This window comes from Rhinoderma darwinii, chromosome 7 (genome assembly GCF_050947455.1).
Source record: "Rhinoderma darwinii isolate aRhiDar2 chromosome 7, aRhiDar2.hap1, whole genome shotgun sequence".
Lineage (NCBI taxonomy): Eukaryota > Metazoa > Chordata > Amphibia > Anura > Rhinodermatidae > Rhinoderma > Rhinoderma darwinii.
This window is the reverse complement of record NC_134693.1, coordinates 132,235,347-132,262,316: the sequence shown is the minus strand read 5'-3', so window position 1 is coordinate 132,262,316 and position 26,970 is coordinate 132,235,347. Positions and strand designations below refer to the sequence as shown.

Sequence of the window (26,970 nt, the reverse complement as noted above, 5' to 3'; positions counted from 1 at the left end):
ACCCAGAGGTTGTCATTTGTCCATTAGGCACAGTCGGTATCTATACTTGGCAAACCTGTGCAGATGTCAACCTGCTGAACGGGGGGGGGGGGGGGCTATAGCGGTCTAGATACACATTATAAAAACTGAGGGTGGGATAGACAGGGGCCTCTGTTGCCCAAAGTGCCCGCTTTCAGTTGATGCTGGCCTTGCCATCAGGGATACATCAGACAGACCAGGACCTTTACCATTATTAGATTTCAGAATGTTAAAATTTATGTTGGGAAGTGCAGTTCAACAGTAAAAATAGTGAGAGAGGAAGTAGCTAGCTTCTCCACCAATTAATTGAAATCCATATCGTCGGCAATCAAAGACATAACACATTTCTATCAGTTTTAATGTGCCCCCTCCCTGAGCAGGACATGGAAGTACATGAGTCCCAAGAAGGTTATTGGATTCAGCAAGTAGCGGAAGACCAAAAGGAAGTGACGACTGATTAACGAACGATATGGAGAAGACATTTTTAAATTTCTGAAACCGGATGACTCAATTAACTTCCCACCACATTCTACCTGTAATGGATTTAATAATTTAATCATATTTATAAGGTAATTTTATTATATGATATTTATTACTGTATAAATTAATCAGATCATTACTTAAAACAACTAATTAAACTAAAACATAGCATGGATTGTCTTAAAGGGTTGACTCATCAAGACAACCTCTGTCCATGTGCACTATTGAGAAATATCGACATTATAAAAGGACTTAGGACTCCCCTCTATGAGCCAGAGTGGAGTGACGCTCAGTAAGAGCAAATCTCGATTTTCCGGACCAGGCCAATCCAGGTTTTACATAACGTCCTTTTACTTGAAGGGCCAACATGTAATACTATATTTCACCTGCAGTGGCCGCTGCAGAGAAAACGCATGGTTGGACAATAGTTTCCAGGTGATGAAAGCTGATCACTAGAGGTTCCAGGAGCCGGACCTCTGACGATCAGCCCACTGCTGGGGCAGCAGTTAAAAGAAGGGGTCGTCTTTATACAAACCATACGAGCCACAACTCTCATAGGTATTTTGGTTCCACATCTGTGACTTACCTTGTTAAGGTGTCCCTTGTGGTCACCAATAAACGCAATTGTGTGTTCTTCTTCTACATTTACAGCAATGGCGGTAAGTCGAGCCTCCGGGCTCTCAAAAACAGGAGCAGCTGTCAGGGGATCCCAGCTTGCCATGGGGCTTGGTGTATGGTCTGAGCCACATGGATAAGCGTCTAGTGTGTCCTACAAACATAGAATACAAATATTCATGAAATATGCTAAAAATCAACGCAATGGAAAATCAGTCTGAATCTCATAACGGACAGTCAAAGACTGATCTTCCTTTCCGACAGCCTCTACCTCCTTCCACGATGGGGTAATTCATTCGAGCCTTAGCTTGTGGCCTACAGGAAAATGGGTTGACCGCTGTTGTACTCTGCCTAAATGGCCATCATAAGCATGGGTTAAGATTTCAACATATAATTGTTGAGATATGACATCAGAACCAGGGGCAGTACCAGGGTTCTGTTCTGAAACCCCTGTCTGAGGGGGCGGAGCATGACACAGGAATTCCCTGGAATCGCCCGTAGGCCAAAAACTAGGCTTGACCCAATGTATTAGTGGAGTGTTTCTTTAATTTCATGGATAATATGTGGATAGATAAAAACAATACTCACAGAAGGAAGATGAACACAGTTTGACTTCACATCATATTCAATATAGGCCACTTCTTTTCCATCTTCACTTTTGCCATCCCTGGTGTAGCAGTTGTCTCTAGTCTGATTGATCAGTCGGTCGATAACTTCCATAGGATATAAGCACAAACCGGATTCTTCACTGACTTTTCCAGAAGAAGCTTGCCACTGAGAGAACACAGCAAAAAGAACATCTCCGTTGGTGTTTAAGACTCCCCTTGCCATCTTCTCCCCAGGCTGGTTGACATAGGCCGCCTGAAGAAGATTGTAGCTCTTACTACTGTCTTTAATTTGGCAACTAAGAGGCAACTCAACATAGGAATAGTAATGCGAGTCATCGGGGCAGATACGAGAGATATAGGTCTTATATTCCCGGGATTGCGATTTTAGGTCGCGGCGATAAAATAGAAAATAAACATTGGAACGGTGAGTAAAGACTTTCACAAAGTGGTGGTTATACTCTGAGAGTCGCCCAACTACTGCCAATTTGGCTGTCTCTTCGTACGAGAAGACGGAATGGGAGTCACTTCCCCCGTTTAGGTTCCGAGTGGTGATGGGAGGAATGCCACCCACTCCTTTACTCGTGTAGCCCCTTCCTATAAACAAAAGAGGTGTACCATCCTTGGAGAGCCCAACCAAGCCAACTGTGGTGACATTTGGATCATTGGCAGCGACATACTGAGAGTCTACCGGTCTTTCTGGTCTAAAGAGGACCTTATTGACAGATCCCAATAGTCTTTTCTCACAAATGCCTTGAAAAATACTGCCACATACTATCAGCTCTTTTTGGCTTGGCACCACCAGCAAAAGCTTGTTGTGATTATTGGTATTCTGTAAATGTGCACATTCGATGGTGACTGGTGGTAAACAGTCCTTGCTGTCCAACACCGGACCGGTCTGAACGGGTTCTGTCTCAAGCTTTAAATCCTCGGTCAACTGGTAAAGATAGTTTGTGGCACCAATATATAGGGTCCCTGTGTTGGCATCCAGGGTGAGGTGGTTGAACATTGTGTTGTTCTGTGAAAAGGTAACATAGGCTTGCGTGCCGGAGACCGAGGTGCCAAGAATACACAAGGCGGTAAGGAGGACAGTTCCTGGTGGCATGGTGATCATTCTGTAATAAACAAAAATATTCATCAGTTCATACAAAAACGTGGGTAAACAGTCTGTAATTCCGTATTACATACATTCTGTATATTTATTTATATTGGGTACTACATGGGAATTCAGAGTTAATAAAGGGTGGTCCCGTATTCAGGAACCTTGTGTGGAAGGCAGCTACGAAGAGTACTTCTAATTCTGAAGTACCCAGCATGTCCTTATATTACATTGACAGGCCATAGATTTTAATGAGAACTGTGTAATACTTCATTTCTCCTGCGGAAGCGCTGCAGGGTAATTGAACAATTGATTTCAGTTGATCATTTACAGCAGCAGGTCATCCTGTGATCAACTCTTCATTAGATGGACCAAAGTGGACAACCCCTTTAAATACTAGTATGATCCATGGCATGCTACATTGTATGCAATTTTTATGCCCCTTTAATGTGATAACTGGATCAGGCTCAGACAAGTGATAGAACTTTGTTTCCACCTTTAAGATTGCGAAAAAACTTTTATTCTCTCTCATAGGAAAAAATATGTTTGAATACAATCTCTTGTAAACAGGATTTTTCCACTGCATCCACTGATGGCTGCCTCGTGCATGAATGTCTAATTTAGCAAAACCGCACAAAACTAGCCCGGACTCAAAGAGCTCTCTGTACTGACACCTCTTCAAAGAGAAAAAAATCTGCCCGTAAACATGGGCCTATGATGCCATGCAAATATTTTAAGTGTACCTATTTCTTGTGCTTACCGGAGAAACCTGTTCTTTTAATATTTTAGTATTCCCAAATCAGAGCTCTGTTTTTCTGATTCAGAGCTCCATATTCCCTGTACAGACACAGTATTAAATGAAAACATTCTAGGTACCTGGAGCCACCACTAGGGGGAGCTTAGGAGCTCACTACATACATTTTATATATTAAAAACCTCTATATTTACACCGTATGCAGTAAGCTCATTAGCTCCCCCTAGTGGTGGCTGCAGGCAGACATAATTTTATAATTGAATTGAACTCCAGAAGGCTTTTACATTCAGCAGTCATGCATTTGATTTAGCATCACATAAAAGCACAATTGGTAGAATTATTAATTTATTCCCCACTACTGTCATCCATGCCCATTTTCTCTTAAAAACAGGCAGGGGTGACAATGGTGGGGAAAAACTGGATGTGTACGACAGTTACGGGGGTCATCCAAAATAAGATTTCTGTTTTTTTCTAGAAATAGCGCTACACCTGTCCATGGGTCGCGTCTAGTATTGCAGCTCAGCTCCATTGAAGTTAATTGGGCTGAGATGCAATACCACACACAACCTCTGGACAGGTGTGGTGCAGTTTTTGGAGGAAAGTAGCCATGTTTTTCTAATCCTGGACAATCCCTTTAAGAATCTGTAGTGTTGCTAACATTCAAGCTACATGATACATTTAGCAGGATCAGTTTTACGGGGTTCATTCTTAGGGGGCCCTCAACGACTTGACCCATAGGAGCAACCTGAAAATGGAGCATATATACCATCCCTGTCCTGGACCACCAGGGACTTTACTATTAACCCCTTCACTATTTTGGCGGTATTATTTACATACTGAATGGCAGTTTTATTTAGGCATTGAATGGCATTATTGTATGGGAATTCTATGGCAGTGTTATGTGGGCATTGTATGGTAGTATCATTGGATACTGTATGGAAGTAATATTTAGGCATTGTATGGTAGTATTGTGTGGGCATAGTATTGTGTGGGCATTGTGTGGGCATAGTATTGTGTGGGCATTGTATGGTAGTATTGTGTGGGCATTGTATGGTAGCATTGTGTGGGCATTGTATGGTAGCATTGTGTGGGCATTGTATGGTAGCATTGTGTGGGCATTGTATGGTAGCATTGTGTGGGCATTGTATGGTAGCATTGTGTGAGCATTGTATGGTAGCATTGTGTGGGCATTGTATGGTAGCATTGTGTGGGCATTGTATGGTAGTATTGTGTGGGCATTGTATGGTAGTATTGTGTGGGCATTGTATGGTAGCATTGTGTGGGCATTGTATGGTAGCATTGTGTGGGCATTGTATGGTAGCATTGTGTGGGCATTGTATGGTAGTATTGTGTGGGCATTGTATGGTAGTATTGTGTGGGCATTGTATGGTAGCATTGTGTGGGCATTGTATGGTAGCATTGTGTGGGCATTGTATGGTAGCATTGTGTGGGCATTGTATGGTAGTATTGTGTGGGCATTGTATGGTAGTATTGTGTGGGCATTTTATGGTAACATTGTGTGGGCATTGTATGGTAGTATTGTGTGGGCATTTTATGGTAACATTGTGTGGGCATAGTATGGTAGTATTGTGTGGGCATAGTATTGTAGTATTTGGGTATAAAATTGGATAAAAAGTTCATATATACCGGTTATAAATATATATTTGAAAATTGCAAGAATAACTTAGGGAACAGAACATTAATAAGTAAAATGTATTAAAATAATTATTTTGAAAAGAACATTAATAATGCATGAACTATTATTATTATTATTATGTTCTTCCTATAAATAGTGAATAGGTGTCTCCATATTTGATGGAATATGTGGGGGTTTGCTTGATACATTTTTGTAAGATGACTACGAGGGTGCGGACCGGTCAATATCAGTACTGATCGAGTAGAACGAGTCTGCCGGAGTGGTTTGATTTCCTGGTCGGCTCATGACCTTGGGCACATCGCTTAATCTTATAATATCCCTGGCTCAGACAGGTTTGGGCTCATCAATATAAAGGGACGACACTACTATAAACATTCGACAATAGGTGAAACACAAACATATAGAAATGGAACCAATATAATCTCCGGATAAATACTCTGAGGAGCGGTGGAGGAGGGAAGATGATTTATGGGCGATTATCCCAGTAAATGGCTCTGTACATAGTAACGCTGCACATGTGACGGTCCCAGGTGGATGGTTATTTAATAGCAATTAACGTTTATGTAATTGTAGGACGAGTCTCCCTGAGGACATTAAACATCACGATTCCATGAATAGGAGGCAGCGGGCTCATTGCTGCTCTATGGGTATTAACACATCGTTTTTATTCATTCTTTAAAAAATGTTTTACCCGTCTTCAAAAATCTATCTGGGGGCCGCAGTGCAAAATATGCCACGTGCCATTTATAAAACTGGTGACTTCTTATGTGGCAAATGGGACCTTGGGCCCCCACAAGTACAACTGCTACCTCTGCACCCTGATCTATCTATATATCCATCATCACATATGTATCTATCTATCTATCTCTCATATCTATCTATCTATCTATCTATCTCATATCTATCTCTCATATCTATCTATCTAATCTATCTATCTATCTATCTATCTATCTCATATCTATCTCTCATATCTATCTATCTATCTCATATCTATCTATCTATCTATCTATCTCATATCTATCTCATATCTATCTCATATCTATCTCATATCTATCTCATATCTATCTCATATCTATCTCATATCTATCTATCTCATATCTATCTATCTCATATCTATCTATCTATCTATCTATCTATCTCATATCTATCTATCTATCTATCTATCTATCATCTCATATCTATCTATCTATCTCATATCTATCTATCTATCTATCTATCTATCGCTCATATCTATCTATCTATCTCTCATATCTATCTATCTATCTATCCATCTATCTATCTCTCATATCTATCTCATATCTATCTATCTCTCATATCTATCTCATATCTATCTATCTATCTATCTATCTCATATCTATCTCATATCGATCTATCTATCTATCTCATATCGATCTATCTCATATCGATCTATCTCATATCGATCTATCTCATATCGATCTATCTCATATCGATCTATCTCATATCTATCTATCTCATATCTATCTATCTCATATCTATCTATCTCATATCTATCTATCTATCTCATATCTATCTATCTATCTATCTATCTATCTATCTATCTATCTATCTATCTATCTATCTATCTATCTATCTATCTAATATCTATCTCATATCTATCTCATATCTATCTCATATCTATCTATCTATCTATCTCATATCTATCTATCTATCTATCTATCTATCTATCTCATATCTATCTATCTATCTATCTATCTATCATCTCATATCTATCTATCTCATATCTATCTATCTATCTATCTATCTATCTATCTATCTATCTATCTATCTATCTATCTATCTATCGCTCATATCTATCTATCTATCTCTCATATCTATCTATCTATCCATCTATCTATCTCTCATATCTATCTCATATCTATCTATCTATCTATCTATCTCATATCTATCTATCTATCTATCTATCTATCTATCTATCATCTCATATCTATCTATCTATCTCATATCTATCTATCTATCTATCTATCTATCGCTCATATCTATCTATCTATCTCTCATATCTATCTATCTATCTATCCATCTATCTATCTCTCATATCTATCTCATATCTATCTATCTCTCATATCTATCTCATATCTATCTATCTATCTATCTATCTCATATCTATCTCATATCGATCTATCTATCTATCTCATATCGATCTATCTCATATCGATCTATCTCATATCGATCTATCTCATATCTATCTATCTCATATCTATCTATCTCATATCTATCTATCTATCTATCTATCTCATATCTATCTATCTATCTATCTATCTATCTATCTATCTATCTATCTATCTATCTATCTATCTATCTATCTAATATCTATCTCATATCTATCTCATATCTATCTCATATCTATCTATCTATCTATCTAATATCTATCTCATATCTATCTCATATCTATCTATCTATCTATCTCATATCTATCTATCTATCTATCTATCTCATATCTATCTATCTATCTATCATCTCATATCTATCTATCTATCTCATATCTATCTATCTATCTATCTCATATCTATCTATCTATCTATCTATCTATCTATCTATCGCTCATATCTATCTATCTATCTCTCATATCTATCTATCTATCTATCTATCTATCTATCTCATATCTATCTATCATATCTATCTCATATCTATCTATCTATCTATCTATCTATCTCATATCTATCTCATATCGATCTATCTATCTATCTCATATCGATCTATCTCATATCGATCTATCTCATATCTATCTATCTCATATCTATCTATCTCATATCTATCTATCTCATATCTATCTATCTCATATCTATCTATCTCATATCTATCTATCTCATATCTATCTATCTCATATCTATCTATCTCATATCTATCTATCTATCTATCTATCTATCTATCTATCTATCTATCTATCTATCTATCTATCTATCTATCTATCTATCTATCTATCTATCTATCTATCTATCTATCTATCTATCCCTGAACTGTTTGTGAGAATTTTACTCCTTTCTCTTCCATACTTTGGAATGTTTCATCATTTGTATGTAAAATATTCCCCCTCAGGATAATCTGAGCTCCGAGAGGCGCTAATAGCTCTGTTTGTTGAGTTCACCTCGGCAGCTTTTATAATTAAAGCACAAATTTAGGTTCCTGGAGCTGAAGCTCGATCTCCAACCTGGCTAATGAACCTGAGCCCATCTGCTGCCATTAAAATATTGGTTGCGCTTTTCCAATACACCTTTGTTTTGCAAATGACCGTGGCACAAACAACGAAGGGCCTGAGCTCGCCAAGCGTGGCTGCCTTACCACAGGACATTAGTCGGGATATTAGCTGGGAATTTATAATGCAGAACCGGTCTCATCCTTCACCCATGTGCCACGCACCAAAGACAAATAACACCGGTCGCATGCTTACAACCTCCTAATGGATGCGTAAATATAATTTACAGTCATTGGAACCTGCACACTAAGCTTATTATCATGGTTTATTCTCCATAACCCATTCACTGCTGGTGTACAATATACTACAGCCCAGCAAGGCCATATGTATCACAAAGGCAGCCACTGGGGTCCATCAAGAAGGAGGGGGCTCTGAAAAATTATTGGGTTTATGCCCTGGCAATTTATATAGGACATGCCCCCAACCTGCAGAACTTGAATCATAAAGAGTCCATATGAACCCCTTCATCACACCCCAAATTGAATACGGACCCCAGACTAAGCCCCCTAAACGAATGCAGAACCCAGACCAGACCCCCTAAATAAATTCAGACGCTAGACTAGACCCCCTAAATAAATACAGACACTATACCAGACCCCCAAAGAAATACAGACCCCTGACCAAACCCCCAAAATAAATAAATACATCATCAGACGAGACCCCGCCTCAATACAGATCCCAGACCAGACCCCCTTTTTTTTTTTTATAGACCTCAGACCGGACCCCCTTAATATAGACCCCCTTTAATACAGACCTCAAGCCAGACATGCAGATACTCACCTTTCTCCGATCCTGTAGTCCTCTTCACTCCCAGGCGCCACTGCAGACATTGTCCCGATACCGGGACTGGCATCAAAATGTTGTCTGCGGCAGCGCACGTGAGTGAAGAGTACTACAGGAACAGGAAAGGGGAGTATATTTTTAAGAAGACGCGGTGCCCAGGAAATTTGCCTGCTCTTCCGGGAGTCCGGGGGATCTTCCCTTTTCCGGGAGTCTTTCAGACATTTTGGGAGAATTGGCAAGTATAGATATGAGGCTCTTTCTCCTCTAGGTTCATCCTTGCACAAAAGCTAACCAGGAGGGTGAAGGAGTCTGCGGTCGTTATTTAGAGATTAAAGAATCCACTTTTTCATCCTCGGACAAAGTGGTTGTATTTTCTAAGAGGTTTAATTAGATTGTTGGCACACATTCACTAAAGAACATTATTTTAGGCTGATAAAACAACTGCCCAAGGACGTAAGGATTAGAGCCAGAGGTTTGATCTTCAAAGTGTTTGATGGAAGAATTGAAATCTCTACTTACATAATAGCGATCACCTCTAAAGTTTGCTACAGGGACACTTGTATATGCTCAATCTACTACAAAAACACCCCAAACTTAAACTGAAGGGGCTTTTCACTTTGGACAATCACTTTTTATTAGATAGATCTTCTTGATCAGCTGTAATCTCTTGGGAATCTGGCAGCAAGAGTTTAGTTTCCCTACAGTGCCACCACAGGAGAAATTAAGTACTGCACAATTCTTATTGAAATCAGTGGGCTGCATTTAGGGACACTGGTCACGTGTCTGAACGGGAATATTGCACCCTGACTGCATGTATTTGGGAAACGGTGCTGCTTATCTTTTGTTTATATATATATATATATATATTTTAAAAAAAATAAAAAATATATATGTATATATTTGGTAATATGAACATATCAAGTAACACAGGAGAACAGAGAGGTGCACTGTTCAGCTGACCGCAAAAAAAACCATAAAACAAATGTACACATAAAATCTGTTTCCAGAATATTACAGTATAGTGCGCTGTGCCTTTAAGACTCTGCTGTACGAGTAATGGCTGAGAGGTGATTAAAGAATAAGCACAACTCACTGCAAAGCTGGGAACACACTGAAAGGAATCATTTTCCTTTGCAAAAGGTTTATATTACACTATGCCCGAGACACAAGGAGGGAGGCCGCTGCCGCTTTATAGAATTTAATACATTCCTGTAATGTTAATGGGCCCAGCGATTATAGGAGCACTTAACTGGCACCTTCTGGTACAAACTCAGTCCTACTATCTTTATGGAAATCTCAGCAAGTAGATTACCCGGCATGCAATCCGGCACGACTTAACCCTCATCGCGGCCTGGGACTATAAGCGAGTTGAATACCGAAATAAGATTTTCTTCTCAGTACAATGCAAGACTTAAATATCATAGAAGGTAGGGATTAAGAATGCCATTGGTCGCAGCTATCTCAAAGCCGCGGGTCATGCAATGCAATATATTATTTCTATGACAGGCATAGAAGCCATATCCTTCAATAAAAAGTATTTCGTAAATATTGTGGAACTACAAGTCCCATCAGGTTCTGTCTGCAAATATTGTAATATTCTCAAATTTGTAAACGTGAATAGTACTGAGCAGCAATACCAAACACAGCCCACGGACAAGAGAGGCGCTGTTTCTGGAGAGATTTAAAAAAAAATCTGACTTTTTGTTATTTCTATTCTAGTCAACCTTTTTAGGTGGGACTCTATATCCTATTTTCAGGGACCAGGATTGTGACCCGACAAAGGAATATTATTAAATTCTGCACAATATTCAAACAAATCCTATCCAAGAAAGGTCCTAAACTTACCCCTAACTCCAACCCAGACCATAACGCGGAGATAAGCGGGTGTGTTACCTATGGCCTCTCAAGGCTGTTATAGGCGTACTGTGGCTATCTGTTATGGGGGCTGTTACTGTGGCACCATGGTTGTCATGGAGGTACTATGGTCTGTTATCGGGACACCATGGCTTTCTATTATGGGGGCACTGTGGCTGTTATGGGTGTACCATGGTTGTCTGTTATAGGACATTGCAGCTGGCTCTTATGGGGCACTGTGTCTGTTAAAGGGGCACTATGGATGTCTCGAATGGGGCACTGTGGCTGTTAAGCGGGCACTGTAAATGGTTCTTATATGGGCACTATGGATGTCTCTAATGGGGCACTGTGGCTGGACATCACTGTGCACACATGTCAAAGAGAAATATCTGTCCCACTTTCCCATCTCTAGTACTAGGGCAGGACTGCAGGAACTTGAAGTAATATACATGTTAATAAGGTTAAGATCCTACAAGATATGGGATTTGCATTAGGTTACAATTTAACACAATATCGAAGCATTTTACCTATTTACCAATATAATTTACTTTCCAAAAAGTTCTTATATATAATATATACATACAAAGCTATAGATCAGTCACACATATAATAAAGCTATTATGGTATAACTAACTCATGTTAGAATAGTCCACAAAATCAACAGTAGTAAATGCAAATAGTAGGGCTCCATCTATTGGACAAAGTTTATACTGCATCTTTTTATCCAATTTATTTTTCGGTATAGACAGGACATCAGCCAACAGGGACTTTCCTCCAGTGACCTGAAGTTACCAGTCGGGCTTAGGAGGTCAGTGATCCGTACAATGGGATTGTATTGAGGACATTTTGAGCATCTCCCTTTTTGTCACCTGGATCAATACAATCAGTCAAGGTGTGTTTGCAAACGTACGAAGCGCCCAGGGAGAAACATAATCTTGTTTTTCTCCACTTGCAATCATTTTACACAACAGGAGACACTGTTATTATGATTTATAGGAAGCCACGCTGATCTGCAGTCACCACAGTATCTATCACACAGAAAACAGGCAGCGATATGGAGAATCACACTGGGTCTTAAAAACGGCATCACTGGTAATATGTGGAGAATAGATGAATGGAGAATAAAAATGTGAATACTTTTGCCCATATTACAGCTTTCCTAGACTATTAAAGAAAGTGGGATCTTAATGGCTTTTATTATATCTGTGTAAAAGAATATATTAAATATTGCAGTTTTCATATTGGCCACTAGAGGTCAGTAGAAGATGCTCACCATCTCATTTTACAGTCTGCTGTAAAACTGAATGCTGTCTCTTTATTTCACATACTAGGCCATATATTATCTGGAGACAAGGTCATACAGTATTTGCTTAAATTTTGGGGATAGAACAGTGGCCCACTTTTATGATGCAGTTTTATAACAGGTTTTGGCATAAACCGCACCAGAAAAACTTTGAGACTCGAATGCGCCTTTTAATAAAATACTCCAACTATCTCCTTTACTTAGACTGGCATAAGATACTCCAATATAACTAAACGTAGGCCAATGAATGAAATTATATCAACTCGAAGGCCTCATGCCGGGTGCCATGTGCTGTCAAATATGCTCCATCAGGTGCCATCAGTACGGTGCTATACTCCTCCAGAAGGCCGCCATTTAAAAGGTAAGATACACAGGATACATACAATTTCTTCAATGTATCCTCCATTTTCCAAAAGAGAATCTTCTGTGCGTATGAAATCCTTCCCACAATGAATGCAAACAAGGCTTACAGAACCTATAGAATATATATGTAACTTGTATTATTACAAATGGAGTGTCCCTCATAAAAATTCAATGTATCACTGGGATATTGCATATCTCATTATTATGTTAGTATTTTGGAAACCCTCCACCTGCTTTTGACCCTACAAAATGACTATCAATGAAGGAAGCAGCACTTGACCACCTGCGCCGGATACGACTGCCGCCAAGACAAGGTGGTTGATCTTGAATTTTGCTCCACAGTCATTTCCATGAGCCTCGGCTTCTGTAATGTCTCATTTACTGCCGCTAAGATTCATATTTTACTGCCTGGATGTGGGAATCCTAAGTAATGGGCAATTCAGTCTAAACCAATCCCCATAGAACTCTGTAATACTTGAGATCTGAAATATTGAGCCGACAGCTTGAGCTCTGCATTAAGATGTGCTGAAGGACTTGGGTCAAACACTCCATTTAGGAGCCATTAAAGAGGAGTCTCACTACTATATAATTATGCTTCCTTCCTGTGATACATTGATAAAGTGCCGCCTGTGTATTAGTCCACAGGTTATCGGACTGTTCATCATAGACACAATAGATGGAAAATGTTAATAGGAAACTAAATCTACTGAGCTCAACTCTAAGATCAATGCATGTCCAACAAATCTCTGTCAACTTTACTTATGGTTATGCGGATTAGTAAAAGCCTAAAAACTTTGTAAATACAGTGCATTACCTATCTTGTACTGATCCGGAGTTACAGCCTGTATTATACTACAGAGCTGCATTCACAATTTTGTAGGCTTCAGAGCTGAAATCTCCCAGTATTCCTTCCTGGTTCAATGTTTGCACAGAGTTTGTTTGGTGATCTGTATTCTCGGAAGTACTCTGAATTATGTATCTTGTACTGATCCGAAGATACCGCCTGTATTATACTCTAGAGCTGCATTCACAATTTTCTTGGCTTCAGGGCTGAAATCTCCCAATATTCCTTCCTGGTTTAATGTCTGAGAGAGTTTTTTTTGCTGTTCTGTATTCTCGGAAGTGTATTCTTTACACCAGGTACGGTTTAGATGTAGGAAAAACTAAGGCCGGATTCACACCAGCGTGTTTGATCCGTGATAAACAGTCCGCATATCGGCCACATTTCCCTGCCTCCCCGCGGAACTGCTGTCGCGTACTGAAAACATGATTACAGTACGGGACAATTTTGATGCTAGGAGCCCGGCTCCCTGCAGTGTGTTCGGTCCGGGAAATACTGCCGACATGCGGACCGTATATCACGGAGCGAACACGCTTGTGTGAATCCGGCCTAACTGTCGCCCTGCATTGTAGGGGCTCAGCTAAACTGGTAGGGGTGTGTCTGTCAACAAGCTTGTCGACTGTTTCCATGAACAACTTGCAGAATTGTGAATACAGGAGTTTAATACAGGCTGTAACTCAGGAAATGTATAAGACACGTAATTTAATGTATTTACAAAGTGACTCAACTTTTTATATGGTTATAACCATATATAAACTTGATGTTCAAAAGGTGAAAATACCCTTTAATCGGCCCATACATATTAGATAGATGGAGGGCAGGTAAAAATACAAACAAATAAATAACTATGGCTACCAAACCAAGATGATTATAAATGAGGAGTCGGAAAAATATCCAACCTCCTTTTCAGAGGATAGCTACCCATCATCGGCTCCGCAAACAATCATTCGTAGCCATATAAATTAAAGATTAGAATGAGAGCTCTAGTCCTTAGAGAGGATGATATATGGATGTGTGTGATTTTCAGGACTGGTGGGAATAACAAGGCCAATAAGATAACCCCTTATTATAATGAAGCCACCCCAAACGTGGCTGACCGATGTGGGTGTGGCTTTTGGAAAGCCCTCCCCCCAAGAATACCTGATGTCACGGGTGGAAGCTTTGGTCAGCCCCATTATTGTAGTATTACATGGCGTCTATTCCAACGAAAGGGCGATAATGTGATACGTGGCCGGCCAAGTCGGCACTTTCTTAGCAGCTCTCCACTTTGGTTAACAGAGGTGGGTCCAGATTATGGGGTCTTCATCTAGGACGTCCATATGCTCGGATACGGCCCATTGCCTTGATGAGAAAACCCATTTAATAGGAGTTTATCACTAGGATGGGCCCCTTTAAATGAAGCAATTTTTAAAAAGCCTGAATGAAGAAAAACTAGAAGGGTCATTTCAACCTCCAGTGAATTATGATGGGCTCTGACTTTTTGAACAAAAATGAAAACACTATCTTATCTTATCCCATAACGGCACATTTAACCCTTAAAACTGATGACGTAAGAATCAGCTCTAAAGATCAAATTTTCCCCTTCAGCAGGAAATATATAAGCCGTAAAACTCGTGTTACTACCTGCTCCAAATATGTAGAGCGGGAGCACGGGATCTACGTATCCAGATTTCCTCAATGCCGGAGCTTGTCTACAAACCTATAATTAGTCCGACTGTGTGATCTAATCACGGTTTCCTTAATTGCAGACACATATAACCCTGGGCTCATCTCCCGCACTGCTCCGACATGTCCTCTACCAGTTACACTCATCGTCTCCAAATCACACCGTATCGCTCATTGTTTGATATTTTTCAAAAATATTTTTTAGAAGGCCATTATAGGATTAACAATATTTTTGATGGTGACAAATTATTTTTATAGTTTTCGTCAAACTGAGTAGTTGTTAATTCCCTACGTCGGATCCGGGATGATTCTTCTTTCCCCCGACATTTACCGTCGGGAGACCACCTATACGTACAAGGTTAATTCGGCTTTCATCTAACGTGTATGAGCCCCCTAAGGCCAGGTTCACACGGAGCGTATACGCTGCGTAACAGCACTCAGCATACCCACCCTGTGCGCCGCAGGGAATTCCGGTCTAAAAACCGCACCGAACTGTGATGCAGTTTTTCACCCGGAATGTTCGCTGGGGAAAACTGCTGTATTAACCGGCCTGTTTTATCCCAGGAGACTCCTGCAGCCTGTGATTGGCTGCAGCGGCAGTCACATGGGATGAAGCGTCATCCCAGGAGGCCGGCCCTTTGACGTCATCCAGACAGGCCTCCTGGGATGACCTTTCATCCATATGACTGCCGCTACAGCCTGTGATTGGCTGCAGCGGTCACACGGGATGAAACGTCATCCCAGGAGGCCGGCCTGGAGGAAGAAACACATACAATGGGTAAGTATAGATGTTTTTTTCTTTCAGAGTTGCGTTTTTTTTGCGGCGGAATCGCTGCGAACACGCCGCAAAAACACAACACAACTGCTCAATGGGGAAAACCCGCAGAAAATATGCAGCGATTACGCAAATGCAATTGACATGCTGCGGAATAAAATTCTGCACCGCAGGTCCATTTCTGAGCGTTTTTTCCGCTCTGTATTTATGCAGCCTGTGGATGAGACTTGTTCAATCTCATCCACTTTGCTGCTACTGTATTCCGCTGCGTTTTTTTCCGTCCACAATTCCAGACAGAAAAAACGCAGCAATTCCGCTGCGTGTGCACAAGCCCTAAAACTCCACAATAACAAACGGGAGTGATGGTAAAAATCAAAAAATTGCTGAGATTTTCTTTCCCTGCAGAACTGTTATTTTTTTTTAGGAATGGGAGGAAAATCACCAGATCCCCAGTGGGTGGATCTGACACACAACTCCCCATATCTCAGCTTCCTAAACCCCTGTGAGTGGAATAATGGAGTTAACTGCAGTAAAGATTTTTAGGGAATTCTGAATTTATACAGGGCAGCATATAGTCACATTAATACAGTCCCTTATTTGGGACCTCCAACCATTAGCCAGAGCAAGGGCGTAGCTAGGGGGGGGGGTCAGGCGAGGCATGTGCCCCGTGCACAACTAAGAGGGAAGGTGAGGGGGCGCCAGGGTCGCACTATCCATGACAGCGGCTTGCTGCCTCGCTGAGTGGGCGGCGCCACTGAAACCAGCCACCGCCACCCCCTCCTGCACTATAGGCGATGAATGGCCGGGTACGTTCCGTGCATAGTAAGTAGAAGACATCGGAGTTGCAAACTGCAGAAATCGGCTGTGGCCGGGAGAAGTCATCATAGAGGTCTGGACCGGATGGAGAAGAAAAGAGAAAAAGAACTAGAATCTGTCTTCACCTGTGAGTCACTTAATGTAAATGTTTATTCTGCCTCTAATCAGCATTGTAGTCACTGTATGGTCTGCAGCGAGATGATGGGTGGTATGATATTTTTTTGTGAAACAGCAACTCCCAGAATATCCTCACCATTGTTCGGGTCATGCAGGTATACAATTTAGTGCAAACCTATATGGCAAACCTATATGAGCTGTATTTGTGCTGGTGTTGTATTTATGTACTGAACTTGAACCTGGTACTGTATATATGTACTGAGCTTTGTCATGGTGCTGTATTTATGTACTGAGCTTGGTTCTGACACTGTATATATGTACTGATCTTTGTTCTGGCACTGTATATATATGTACTGATCTTGGTTCTGGCACTGTATTTATGTACTGAGCTTTGTTCTGGCACTGTATTTATGTACTGAGCTTGGTTCTGGTGCTGTATAAATTAGTGATCTTGGTTCTGGCACTGTATATATGCACTGATCTTGGTTCTGGCACTGTATATATGTACTGATCTTTGTTCTGGCACTGTATTTATGTACTGAGCTTTGTTCTGGCACTGTATTTATGTACTGAGCTTTGTTCTGGCACTGTATTTATGTACTGAGCTTGGTTCTGGTGCTGTATTTATGTACTGATCTTGGTTCTGATGCTGTATATATGCACTGAGCTTGGTTCTGGTGCTGTATATATGTACTGAGCAAGGTTCTGGTGTTGTATATAGAACTATATTGCATGTAAAATGTACAAATGGCTTTATGCTCGAGTTACATAAAAAAAGTGGTAAAAAAAAGGACTCCCCACTGATTGGCAGAGAAAACAAACATGGCGAAGGGGAAGGAGAGGTCAGTAAAGAGGTTTCGGTGCGGGGGGCGCCAAACTGAATATTTTCCCTGGGTGCTGGGGAACCTAGCTACGCCTCTGAGCCAGAGTAGACACAAAGAGCATCTCTCCCTCTGGAGGACTCAGCACATCAATGCATTACATAGATTCCAATGAACACAGTGTAATATTTAAAATTTCCTCACTGGTGGCGCTGCAGGATTACTGAACACTTTCTGTCAGGTTCCCCTACAGATTACAACTGATCACCCAGGGTTCGAACAGCAAGACAACCTGTGATCAATTTATTTATGAGGGACCTTTCTAACAAAAGGGGCTTTTCCAAAGTGAACAAACCCTTTAAATAGAACATATAATAGCACATTTATATATTTTTTTTCAACAATAATCCTATTAATTTCTCCTGGTCTCTTTCTATTCTGTACATGTGTTCTACTAAATAATTTTATGGAGCAAGCCAAATTTTTAAAGACAAATTTAATAATGTTCACAAGACCCGTGGTCTTCAACCTGTGGCTCTCCAGCTGTCGCAAAACTACAACTCCCATCAGCTTGATGTAGCTACAGGTTGGAGACCATTGTCTTCCTCCTTGGTCACATCTCCATGCTGATACATTATGTTCTGAGAATGACAGCATATAGGATGACACATATGATTTCCAAAAATAATTTTTGGATGGAGAGAGGATTTTGGCTCTTGCCCATCATCACTCCAGGCTAGAGGGGGATAAGGCGACCCCTGAGGGCGTCTCGGGAAAGGTATCTGAAATTCAGAATCCAAACGAGGTCATGTAGCTATACAGGTCCTTTCTTGCACTAGTAACATAAGCAGGTTTCTGTGTAAATCCGCTTGGATGGCAGATGAGTTCACTAAAGCCTGGCGGCTTTCGGTAATGGAAATCAGGGACTGCCAAGGTTCTGTAGAGCGGATTGAAGCAGAGTAATCACTTTCACACAGAGCACATTGGAAATGTCTAATGGTTTTGTTTGACCCTTCATCCCAGCAATCACTCTGGTCGATCCCGGACTCCGTCTCTTTATCTGCTTATTCAAAGACCGAACGAAATGTGTGTAACCATACGGTTTACCTCCGGTTTATGCTTAGAGGGTAGGTAACCATTTTTATTGCTCGAATGCATCTGAAATAAAAAATGAAGCAACTTGCCTAATGTTTTGTGTCTTATGCAGGCCTATGTGTCTCCATGGTTACAGACTACAAATAAACCCTGTGTAGTCTGGTCCTGCCATCCTACTCCCCTCTATAGGTCACATGCTAATCTTCCCAATGTACGCTAGCAAGAAGTAGTTGACAGCTGGAGTATGACCGCAGGATCAGACTACACAGGGTTTGTTTGTAGTCTGTAACTATGGAGACGCATTTGTTTCATTGTATTTTTCCAGGAACAAACTAAATAGAACTAACAATTTAGCAGAAGAGGACAAATCAAGGACTTCCTCAGGGTCTTCCTGATTATAGCAGAAAATACCAACAATACAATAAAATTTCATAATCCAAAAATTCTGAAATTCCTGAACATAATTTGAGATCTTATATATCCAGACAGTGGAGACTTGGCCTTATACTGTATATCCTATTCCATGACTGTCCGAAAACACAGAACATCTGATAATCTGGCACCTATTGGGTCCCGTTAATGCCGGATTAAAGGAATTCTACTGTAACAGTAATAATAATGATAGATTTTAAGATCTAGAAGGGTTAATTCTAAAATATCCACATGAGCAGGGTTCCTTTCAAATCTGAACCCTTTCTCTCTTGGGGTTAATTTATGCCGATAGCCGGTTATTCTTTCTTTCCTCCCCGGGGGCGATTTCTGTCTCGGTGAGAGATTTATCTTGAGGACTTGAGGATACACTGGGTTTCTTGGCAGCATCCAGAGGACAATGCGCAGACCTCATTAAATTGGACAGGGAACCAGCATGGTCCTCCTATGAGCCTCGCTAATTGCAGCGATACGTTAAGTAGGACCTGATGGTTAATAGGACAAAGAGCCTTTACATAGATCAATAATGTTTTCAAACACACACAAAATAATTGTAAAATGAATTTACACCTAATCCCCTCATTTACATGTGGCCCCATCTGACCGGAACACTTATAGGATCACGCCTGCAGGTTTGAATGCAACTTTCTGCTGCAGTTTTTTTTAGCCATGCTGCAATGATTCTCGAAAATAGGGCCCAAAATTATTATCTTATAATGTCCCATATCCCAATAAAAACGTAAAAAATATATAAAGAATATCTAAAGAAGACAAATATATCAATCATCCTCCCTCCTTCCTCTCACAAACCTAAGATAAGACCTGTCTCTGGCTGTAAGGCAACTGGCTGCAGTAGGAGCCCTCCACTATTTCTCGGTCTGTAGTAGGAGACCAGGTATGTTAAAAGGCCCCTCTTAGTAAAACGCCATCTTACCAGTCACCTGACAAAGTAGAAGTGATCAGGTGGAAATGAACACCTGTGTTCTCTGCAGGATTTCTATGGATTTTGTCACCAAAGCAATGGGGTTTGTCACTATAGCATGGCAGCAACAGTGATCCATCTGGGCTGCGGTGAGCATGGCACATTTCCTCAAAAACAAAATCTCATTTTTTATACAATATCATCAATTTTTCTATAAGGGAAAAATATAGCGAATGTTACCCCAAGCAGGGCCAGATTATATGGAGGGCACACGGTGCCCTGGGGGCCACCAGCGCCTTATGGATCAATAGCCACCCACCCAGCATTTTCTTATCACACTCCTGGCAGTCATGATTTATATGGGTAGTGTATACACTGCTCATCTATAGTTAACACATGCAAATTGCACAGATGTAGCAGAGCTGAATCTGTCATTTAACTAATTTGGGTTATTTTGTAAGTCACTCCTAAATTAAGTCAGTGTAGTGATCTTACCTGCACTCCCATGATATCATCAGGACTCGAGCCAAATGTCAAACTTATCTCTGCTCCATCTGTATATTAAACATGCGAACAGGATTCATTCTGCTCATCGTTGTAAAGCGTTACTCAATTATCCCCAATTAACTAGGAATGTGCACATTCGGTGGAATTAAGTCATCTTAAGATGTTTTTGTCTCATTGTACGTAGAATATTATTTAATGATAGCCTTACAAAAAAAAAAACTGCTGCCTATTTGTACAGGACCACACCTGAGCAAAGCGCTGCCAGGAAGGCAACAGGTCATCCAGCTTTCCCGGACTCCAGAATGGCAATTCTGCCTAGGTATGAGGTTATCTAGCTCCCTTCCCTGCACATTTGCTTGTCAGAGTCTAGGAAAGCTGGGTGACAACTTCTGTATAAGTGGAGATGGAGAATATTGGTATCAGACGGTCAAATCAACCACATGGAAGAGATGACAACAGATCTGAGGAGCGAAACCGCAGCGCTAGACGCGGCAGGGAAGAATAATAGGCCGCTGTGCCTTTAACAGAGTCATCACAATTATCTGTGCTGGATGTGGTCCACGGCCTGTCCTCCGGGGGATGCCCGAACTTGTAACTAATCCCCTGTTTTCATTCCTCGGAGGATATCCTCTATTCATCTCTTTCATTATTCATTACATTGGATTTGCAGATTGTCTGTTCCTTTAAAAATAATAAATATATAATTGTACATCTGTAGCTCGGAAAAATAATATTTCCCGTTTCAGGAGAGTGGAATTGTGGTGAAATATTGACGAATTAATGGCGACCTCAAATCTGTATTTCTTCAGCTTGACATATGTGATGTCTTAGGCTCATATCTGTGTGAAGCCAAAATAATTGGGCTTATAGTGTAAGGTTATCATTTAAGGCGATCTCCATCCAACACATGGATGACTATAACAGAATAGCAATAAAGACGGCATGACACCCCCCCCCCCCAATGCCTCTATAGAACATCAACCCATACAGCGCTCACACAGCAAAGGGAGAGGCGCTATAAAAGTACCAAAATAAAGTGACAGCAAACACCATCTCTTTCTATCCTGTATAGGTCACAAAGCTGAGCCTTGTAGTCAGGTCCCCTTTAAAAAAAAAAAAAAATCTGTTGTAACTGTTAGTAGTGAATCTCCTCTTTTTAACACCATGTTGTTTTTTACATCCAAAATTCTGCGCCAATTAATTTCTTAATGTATTTATATATTGGTCTGAGTTTTGTTTTTCCGATACATAGCTCCAAAGCCCCTGCATAGACAAAGTTACATGATAAAATTCAGGCTTTCTGCAGCCACCACTAGGGGGAGCTTACTGCATACTGTTATTGAGTCCAATGTATACACAATATGCAGTAAACTCTTAAGCTCCCTCTAGTGGTGGCTGCAGGAAGCCAGAATTTTATCATGTTATGCTGTCTATGAAGGAGATTTGGAGCTCTGTGTCCAGGAAAACACAGCTCTAAGGCCCCATGGACACAACCGTATATTTCTACTGTAATTACGGCCCGTAATTATGGACCCATTCATTTCTATTGGCCACGGACACCTTTCCGTATATTTACGGATGGCTGTCAGTGCTGAAAAAAATGATAGGACCTGTCCTATTCTTGTCCGTAATTACGGCACGCTCTCTCTCCAATAGAAGCCTATGTGCGCTTCTGTAAATACGGACAGCTACGGATGTGCATCCGTAAACCCTCCGTATTTACGGAAGCGTTGCTATGCAACATGTTGGTGACATCATTTGCAGCCTCCCTCTTTTTTTTTTACAGATCCGTATACACGGATTAAATACGGATGCACTATTTGCGGACAGTATTTACGGATAGATGAAAATACGGTCGTGTGAAAAATTAAGAAATGATTCAATGCAAAATTTTCAACTGATAGATTAAAAAAATATGTTTAAACAGCAGACATCAGGGAGATTTACTAAGCTAAATGCGCGAAAGCTCAATTTGCGACAGAAAAATGGTGTAGATGCCTGGCACCAGATTTATTATGTTTGGACACTTTTTGCACCTCACTAGGCAGTATTAAATAGTTTCTAAAAAACGGAGCGTAGCTTAAATTGTGCCAATATTTTGGCGGAAGATATTGGTATAAAGTAAGCCAACCAAGAGGCGACTTAAAGAAGAGAGAAGTGTCTAACATGTCTAGCTGAAGTATCATACAGTGTGTACCACGCTGAGAAATTTGGCGCATCTTCTGCCAGCTTGGTCTACTTTTAAGCGAAGTTTAAGACACAGTATTAATAATAAATATCTCCCTTGGAGTTTAAAGTGGTTGGACAGTGTCTAGTATTGCAGTTCACCCCCTAATCACTTGAATGCTGCAATACCAGACACAGCCTGTGGACAAGAGTGGCGCTATTTCTAGAAGAAAAAAAAAACGCTATACCCCTTTAATAGCGTCATGTGTTAATAGAAGTTTCATACACCATAACATTCGATGAGTCAGATTGGAGCTCCACTAGATCTATAGCCATTATTGAAATATGACATGCCCTATGGATACAAGAGTAACGTTCATATCTCTCTTTTTACACATGACACACTATACTCTGCTAGGGGTATATTCTCTTTATTGACAGATGTGTTTCACCCGGCTGTCGCCTTTTTGAAAATCCGAATACAAGAAACCGCATAGAACTTCAATTATACATATGGGCCGCGAGCTGCTGTTAGGAATAAATATCCACATCTGGAATCTATCCTCATGACCTTCAGAAGATGCCAGCTTTTAGGATGCAGCCGCCAGCCGTACCCAGATCTCAGCCCAGAACACTTCAATTCTATAAAAGCTTCACTCCTCATCATACGATTCATGGAGGAAGTTCCAGCCGGCCATCACTTTGATCTTCACTCACTATAGGAACACATCACTTAAACATATTTTCCATATAAGATTTAACATGATCGCTTACGTACATAGAAATAAAAGGGCCCCATAGCAAAACTCAGAATAAGCCTCACTCCCTGCCGAGAGCGCCACCTAATCTACTTTGTCTTTATTAAAGTTAATGTCCACTATTCTGTTTAGAGGTCGAAAACTCTGTGCTGATTAATTTCATAATATATATGTCTTAAGGGGAGCTCTGGTTTTCTAAATTGATCAATTATATAATTCTGTCCGCATGCTGCCACCACTAGGGGGAGCTAGCTACATATAGATTTATACAGCTAGTATTGAACTCAATGGGAGTTTAATCTGTAGGCAATGGGCTCCCCCTAGTGTTGGCTGTAGGTAGCTGCTATGACAGTGCCATGGTGAGCGGTCCGCTGAAAAAGAGTATTACAAGACCCATATCGATCTGGTAATTTGATTGGATCGTCTACATGCACAATTATAATATGTGGCTGCAGCAGATAAGAGTTTGTTAATGCATGAGGATAAGGTTCGCCCCTTTATAAAAGCTGCCCCCCCCCCCTGCTTCTGGGTTCTAGGTTTCCCTATAAAAAGAGAAAACAAATCCACACGTCAGCTTTGTGGTTCACTAACAGGAGAGGCGGGGGTGTAACTGGAAAGGAGTAGTGGTGGTATGGACATTGCCAACATTTAAAGGGCAGTTCCAGTCAGGTGTAAAAACTCTTGCTACTCATTCAGATCCTTATTCTTGTTCTCAGTGGACATTACTCCGGTAGTCAGTAAAGTTGGAGTAAAGATATTTAGCTTAGTTCTTCAGGACGGCAGCTTAGACAATGACAACTACTTTTCTGAGGAAGAAATGTGCACAGAGCAGTTGTCACTTCCCTTCCCCCACTCCAGGGGGCAACAATGAGCACAGGAGAAAGCCAATGAAATATATGATCCTACCTGAGGCATGATGGGAGGGAAATATTTGGAAATGTCAGCAATTGTGTGTACCGCAGTGATGTTTTTTTAAATTATTTTTAAAGGTCACATCATTTAAGTCAATGCAAATATTCAATAACAAGCTATAAACTGTACGCGTATTATATTAGATGAATGAGCATGGCCCCCTTTTAAAGACTGTGTACACCTTTGACCTTTTTTTTTTTTTTTTTTTAAATGTGTATCAGTGTGATTGGTGCAACTTTCTAAATACTTTTTTATTAAAAATTCATTTTACTTTTTGAGATACAGCTGCTTTGTATCCTGTATATAGAGCAGCTGTATCTAGCACTGAATCCTGTATCCATCAGGTCAGCGGTGACCTTCAGCATCGAGCGGTTATTGATCACATCTAAGTTCATTACTTAGATGTGATCGATTACAGGTGGATCCTGACCCGCTGTCACTGGACCCGTCAGTCCCGCGGTCCTGACGTATTTAGGTCTTAGCGAAAGATATAGCTGTTCTGTATACAAGATACAAAGCAGCTGCCTCGCAAAAAGTAAAAATAATTTTGAATAAAACGTATTTAGGAATTTGCACCAATCACACGGACACACAATTATATAACAATGTCAAAGGTGTACATAGGCTTTAAATTAAAAAAAAAAAGTCACTGGTAAACATAAAGGAACACTCCAGACAACTCTATATTATGGCCAGTGCAGGGCCTGAGAGGGTGGAGAATGACACGTACTCGCTCTCTAGGTATTCCTTGTGTCATGCTCCGCCCCCTCAGGTCCTGTTCTAGTCATAACACAGTGTAGAACCTTTTACTGGAGTGTTCCTCTAAGTTTTCCTCTTCTATCAAATTAGTAAGAACTGCATTCAACTTGTTAAATAATTTTCCAAGGAAAGCTCCAGTAATATGTTGGCCCTTTGGTAAAAGATTCACATTTAGCCCCCCTCCCCCCACCCCGACCGGCTCACTCTTAGTTTGAGAAGTCATGGGCCCCAAAGATCATGGGAAGTACGGATGCCGGCCCTATCTGCTTCTAGGGTAACTAATGAGGTCATTACAGCTCCTCAGGGGTTGTCTCTCAGCTTTCCCAGATCACTGATTGGCAGACCTGTTTAGGCATTCAGAAATACAGGGGTTGTATGCCTGTATAACTGGGCAGACATGGATGACAACCCCCATAGGAGTTTTAAAGGCGGCAATAGTTGTCGGTCACCCAATTTTCCCAGGAACAGAATAGAATTTGGTACCGGAGTGTTATTTTAATTGTTCAACACAGATTGGTGACTGCAGGTTTAATTACAGGCTCCTCTGTAGAACCTAAATCAGAGAGATTTAGAAAACTGGGACAAAAGAAATGTCATGTGTTGAGCGGCTCGGACTTCAGTTTACTTGTTTCCCTCGCATTCCGCAAGACCAGCGATGCTAAGAATGAGTAAGATTGACAGTAAATCGGGGGGGGGGGGGGGGGGGGGTTGACATCTTCCTACTCCAAAGCTTGGCAAAGTGCAGTGATCCAAATACCCAATGATATCAGAATTTCATGCACGGATTTAGACCTGAACTTGATGTAAAGGAAATTGCTGACATAGGACAAATGGACGATGTGATGGACGTGGAGACGGGAGCATAGCAACAACTTCTGATCAAGTATTCTCAGCCTAATGACTGATGTTCTGGAAAGTTCGGCTCTGGTGCCTCTTACTAATGTCGAGGACACAGGGTTATTTCTGAGCAATCACTTGTGTATCCATCGCTCATGTCTGCCATACCAATTACCAAGATAAAATGAAATACCTCTGTCATTTGTTAAGTTGTCTATTGCCAGGTCACTGAAAGCACAAGGGATCATACCGGAGCCATTCATTTTAATATCACAATAACTGGTGCGGGGAGAAGTGTCGGAATGAGAGGAAAGCGGATACATAATATCTCATTTCACCAATTTATTATATCCTTGAAAGGACATTAAATAGGGAACCTAAGCTAGAAAGTATATAAGTGTATTATAATAATAATAGTAGTAGTAGTAATAATAAATAATAATAATAATAATAATAATAAATAATAAATAATAGTAGAGGTAGTAATAATAATAATAGAAATCATAATAATAGTAGAGGTAATAATAATAATAATAATAGTAATAATAATAGAAATCATAATAACAGCAACAAAAGTAGAAATAATAATAGCAATAATAAAAACAATAATAGTAGTAGAGGTAGTAATAATAAAAAATTGTAATCATAGTCAAAATATTAAAGAAATAATAGTACAAATAACAACAACAATTATTGGGAGGCTGCTGCTGGGTCTAACCAGACCCAGCACAGCCCTAAAAGAGACAAAAGTCACTAAAACAGGACTGATTGTCTTTTCTGACCTTTGAGGGACTGACCATAATAATAA

The 26,970-nt window shown here is 40.4% G+C and overlaps 1 protein-coding gene across 4 annotated transcripts in view; it reads right to left on the bottom strand.

Annotated features, from left to right (window-relative positions):
* The window catches only part of PLXNB1 (plexin B1), a 126,755-nt gene that overhangs the window by 39,455 nt on the left and 60,330 nt on the right, over window positions 1-26,970 (bottom strand). For all 4 annotated transcript variants that reach the window (XM_075834056.1, XM_075834057.1, XM_075834060.1 and 1 more), the window contains 2 exons: window positions 1,702-2,833; window positions 1,085-1,267 (listed from right to left, as the gene is read on the bottom strand). In XM_075834056.1, the coding sequence (XP_075690171.1) occupies window positions 1,085-1,267; window positions 1,702-2,832 (1,314 nt within the window). In that variant the 5' untranslated portion in view covers window position 2,833. The remainder of the gene's footprint in view (window positions 1-1,084; window positions 1,268-1,701; window positions 2,834-26,970) is intronic.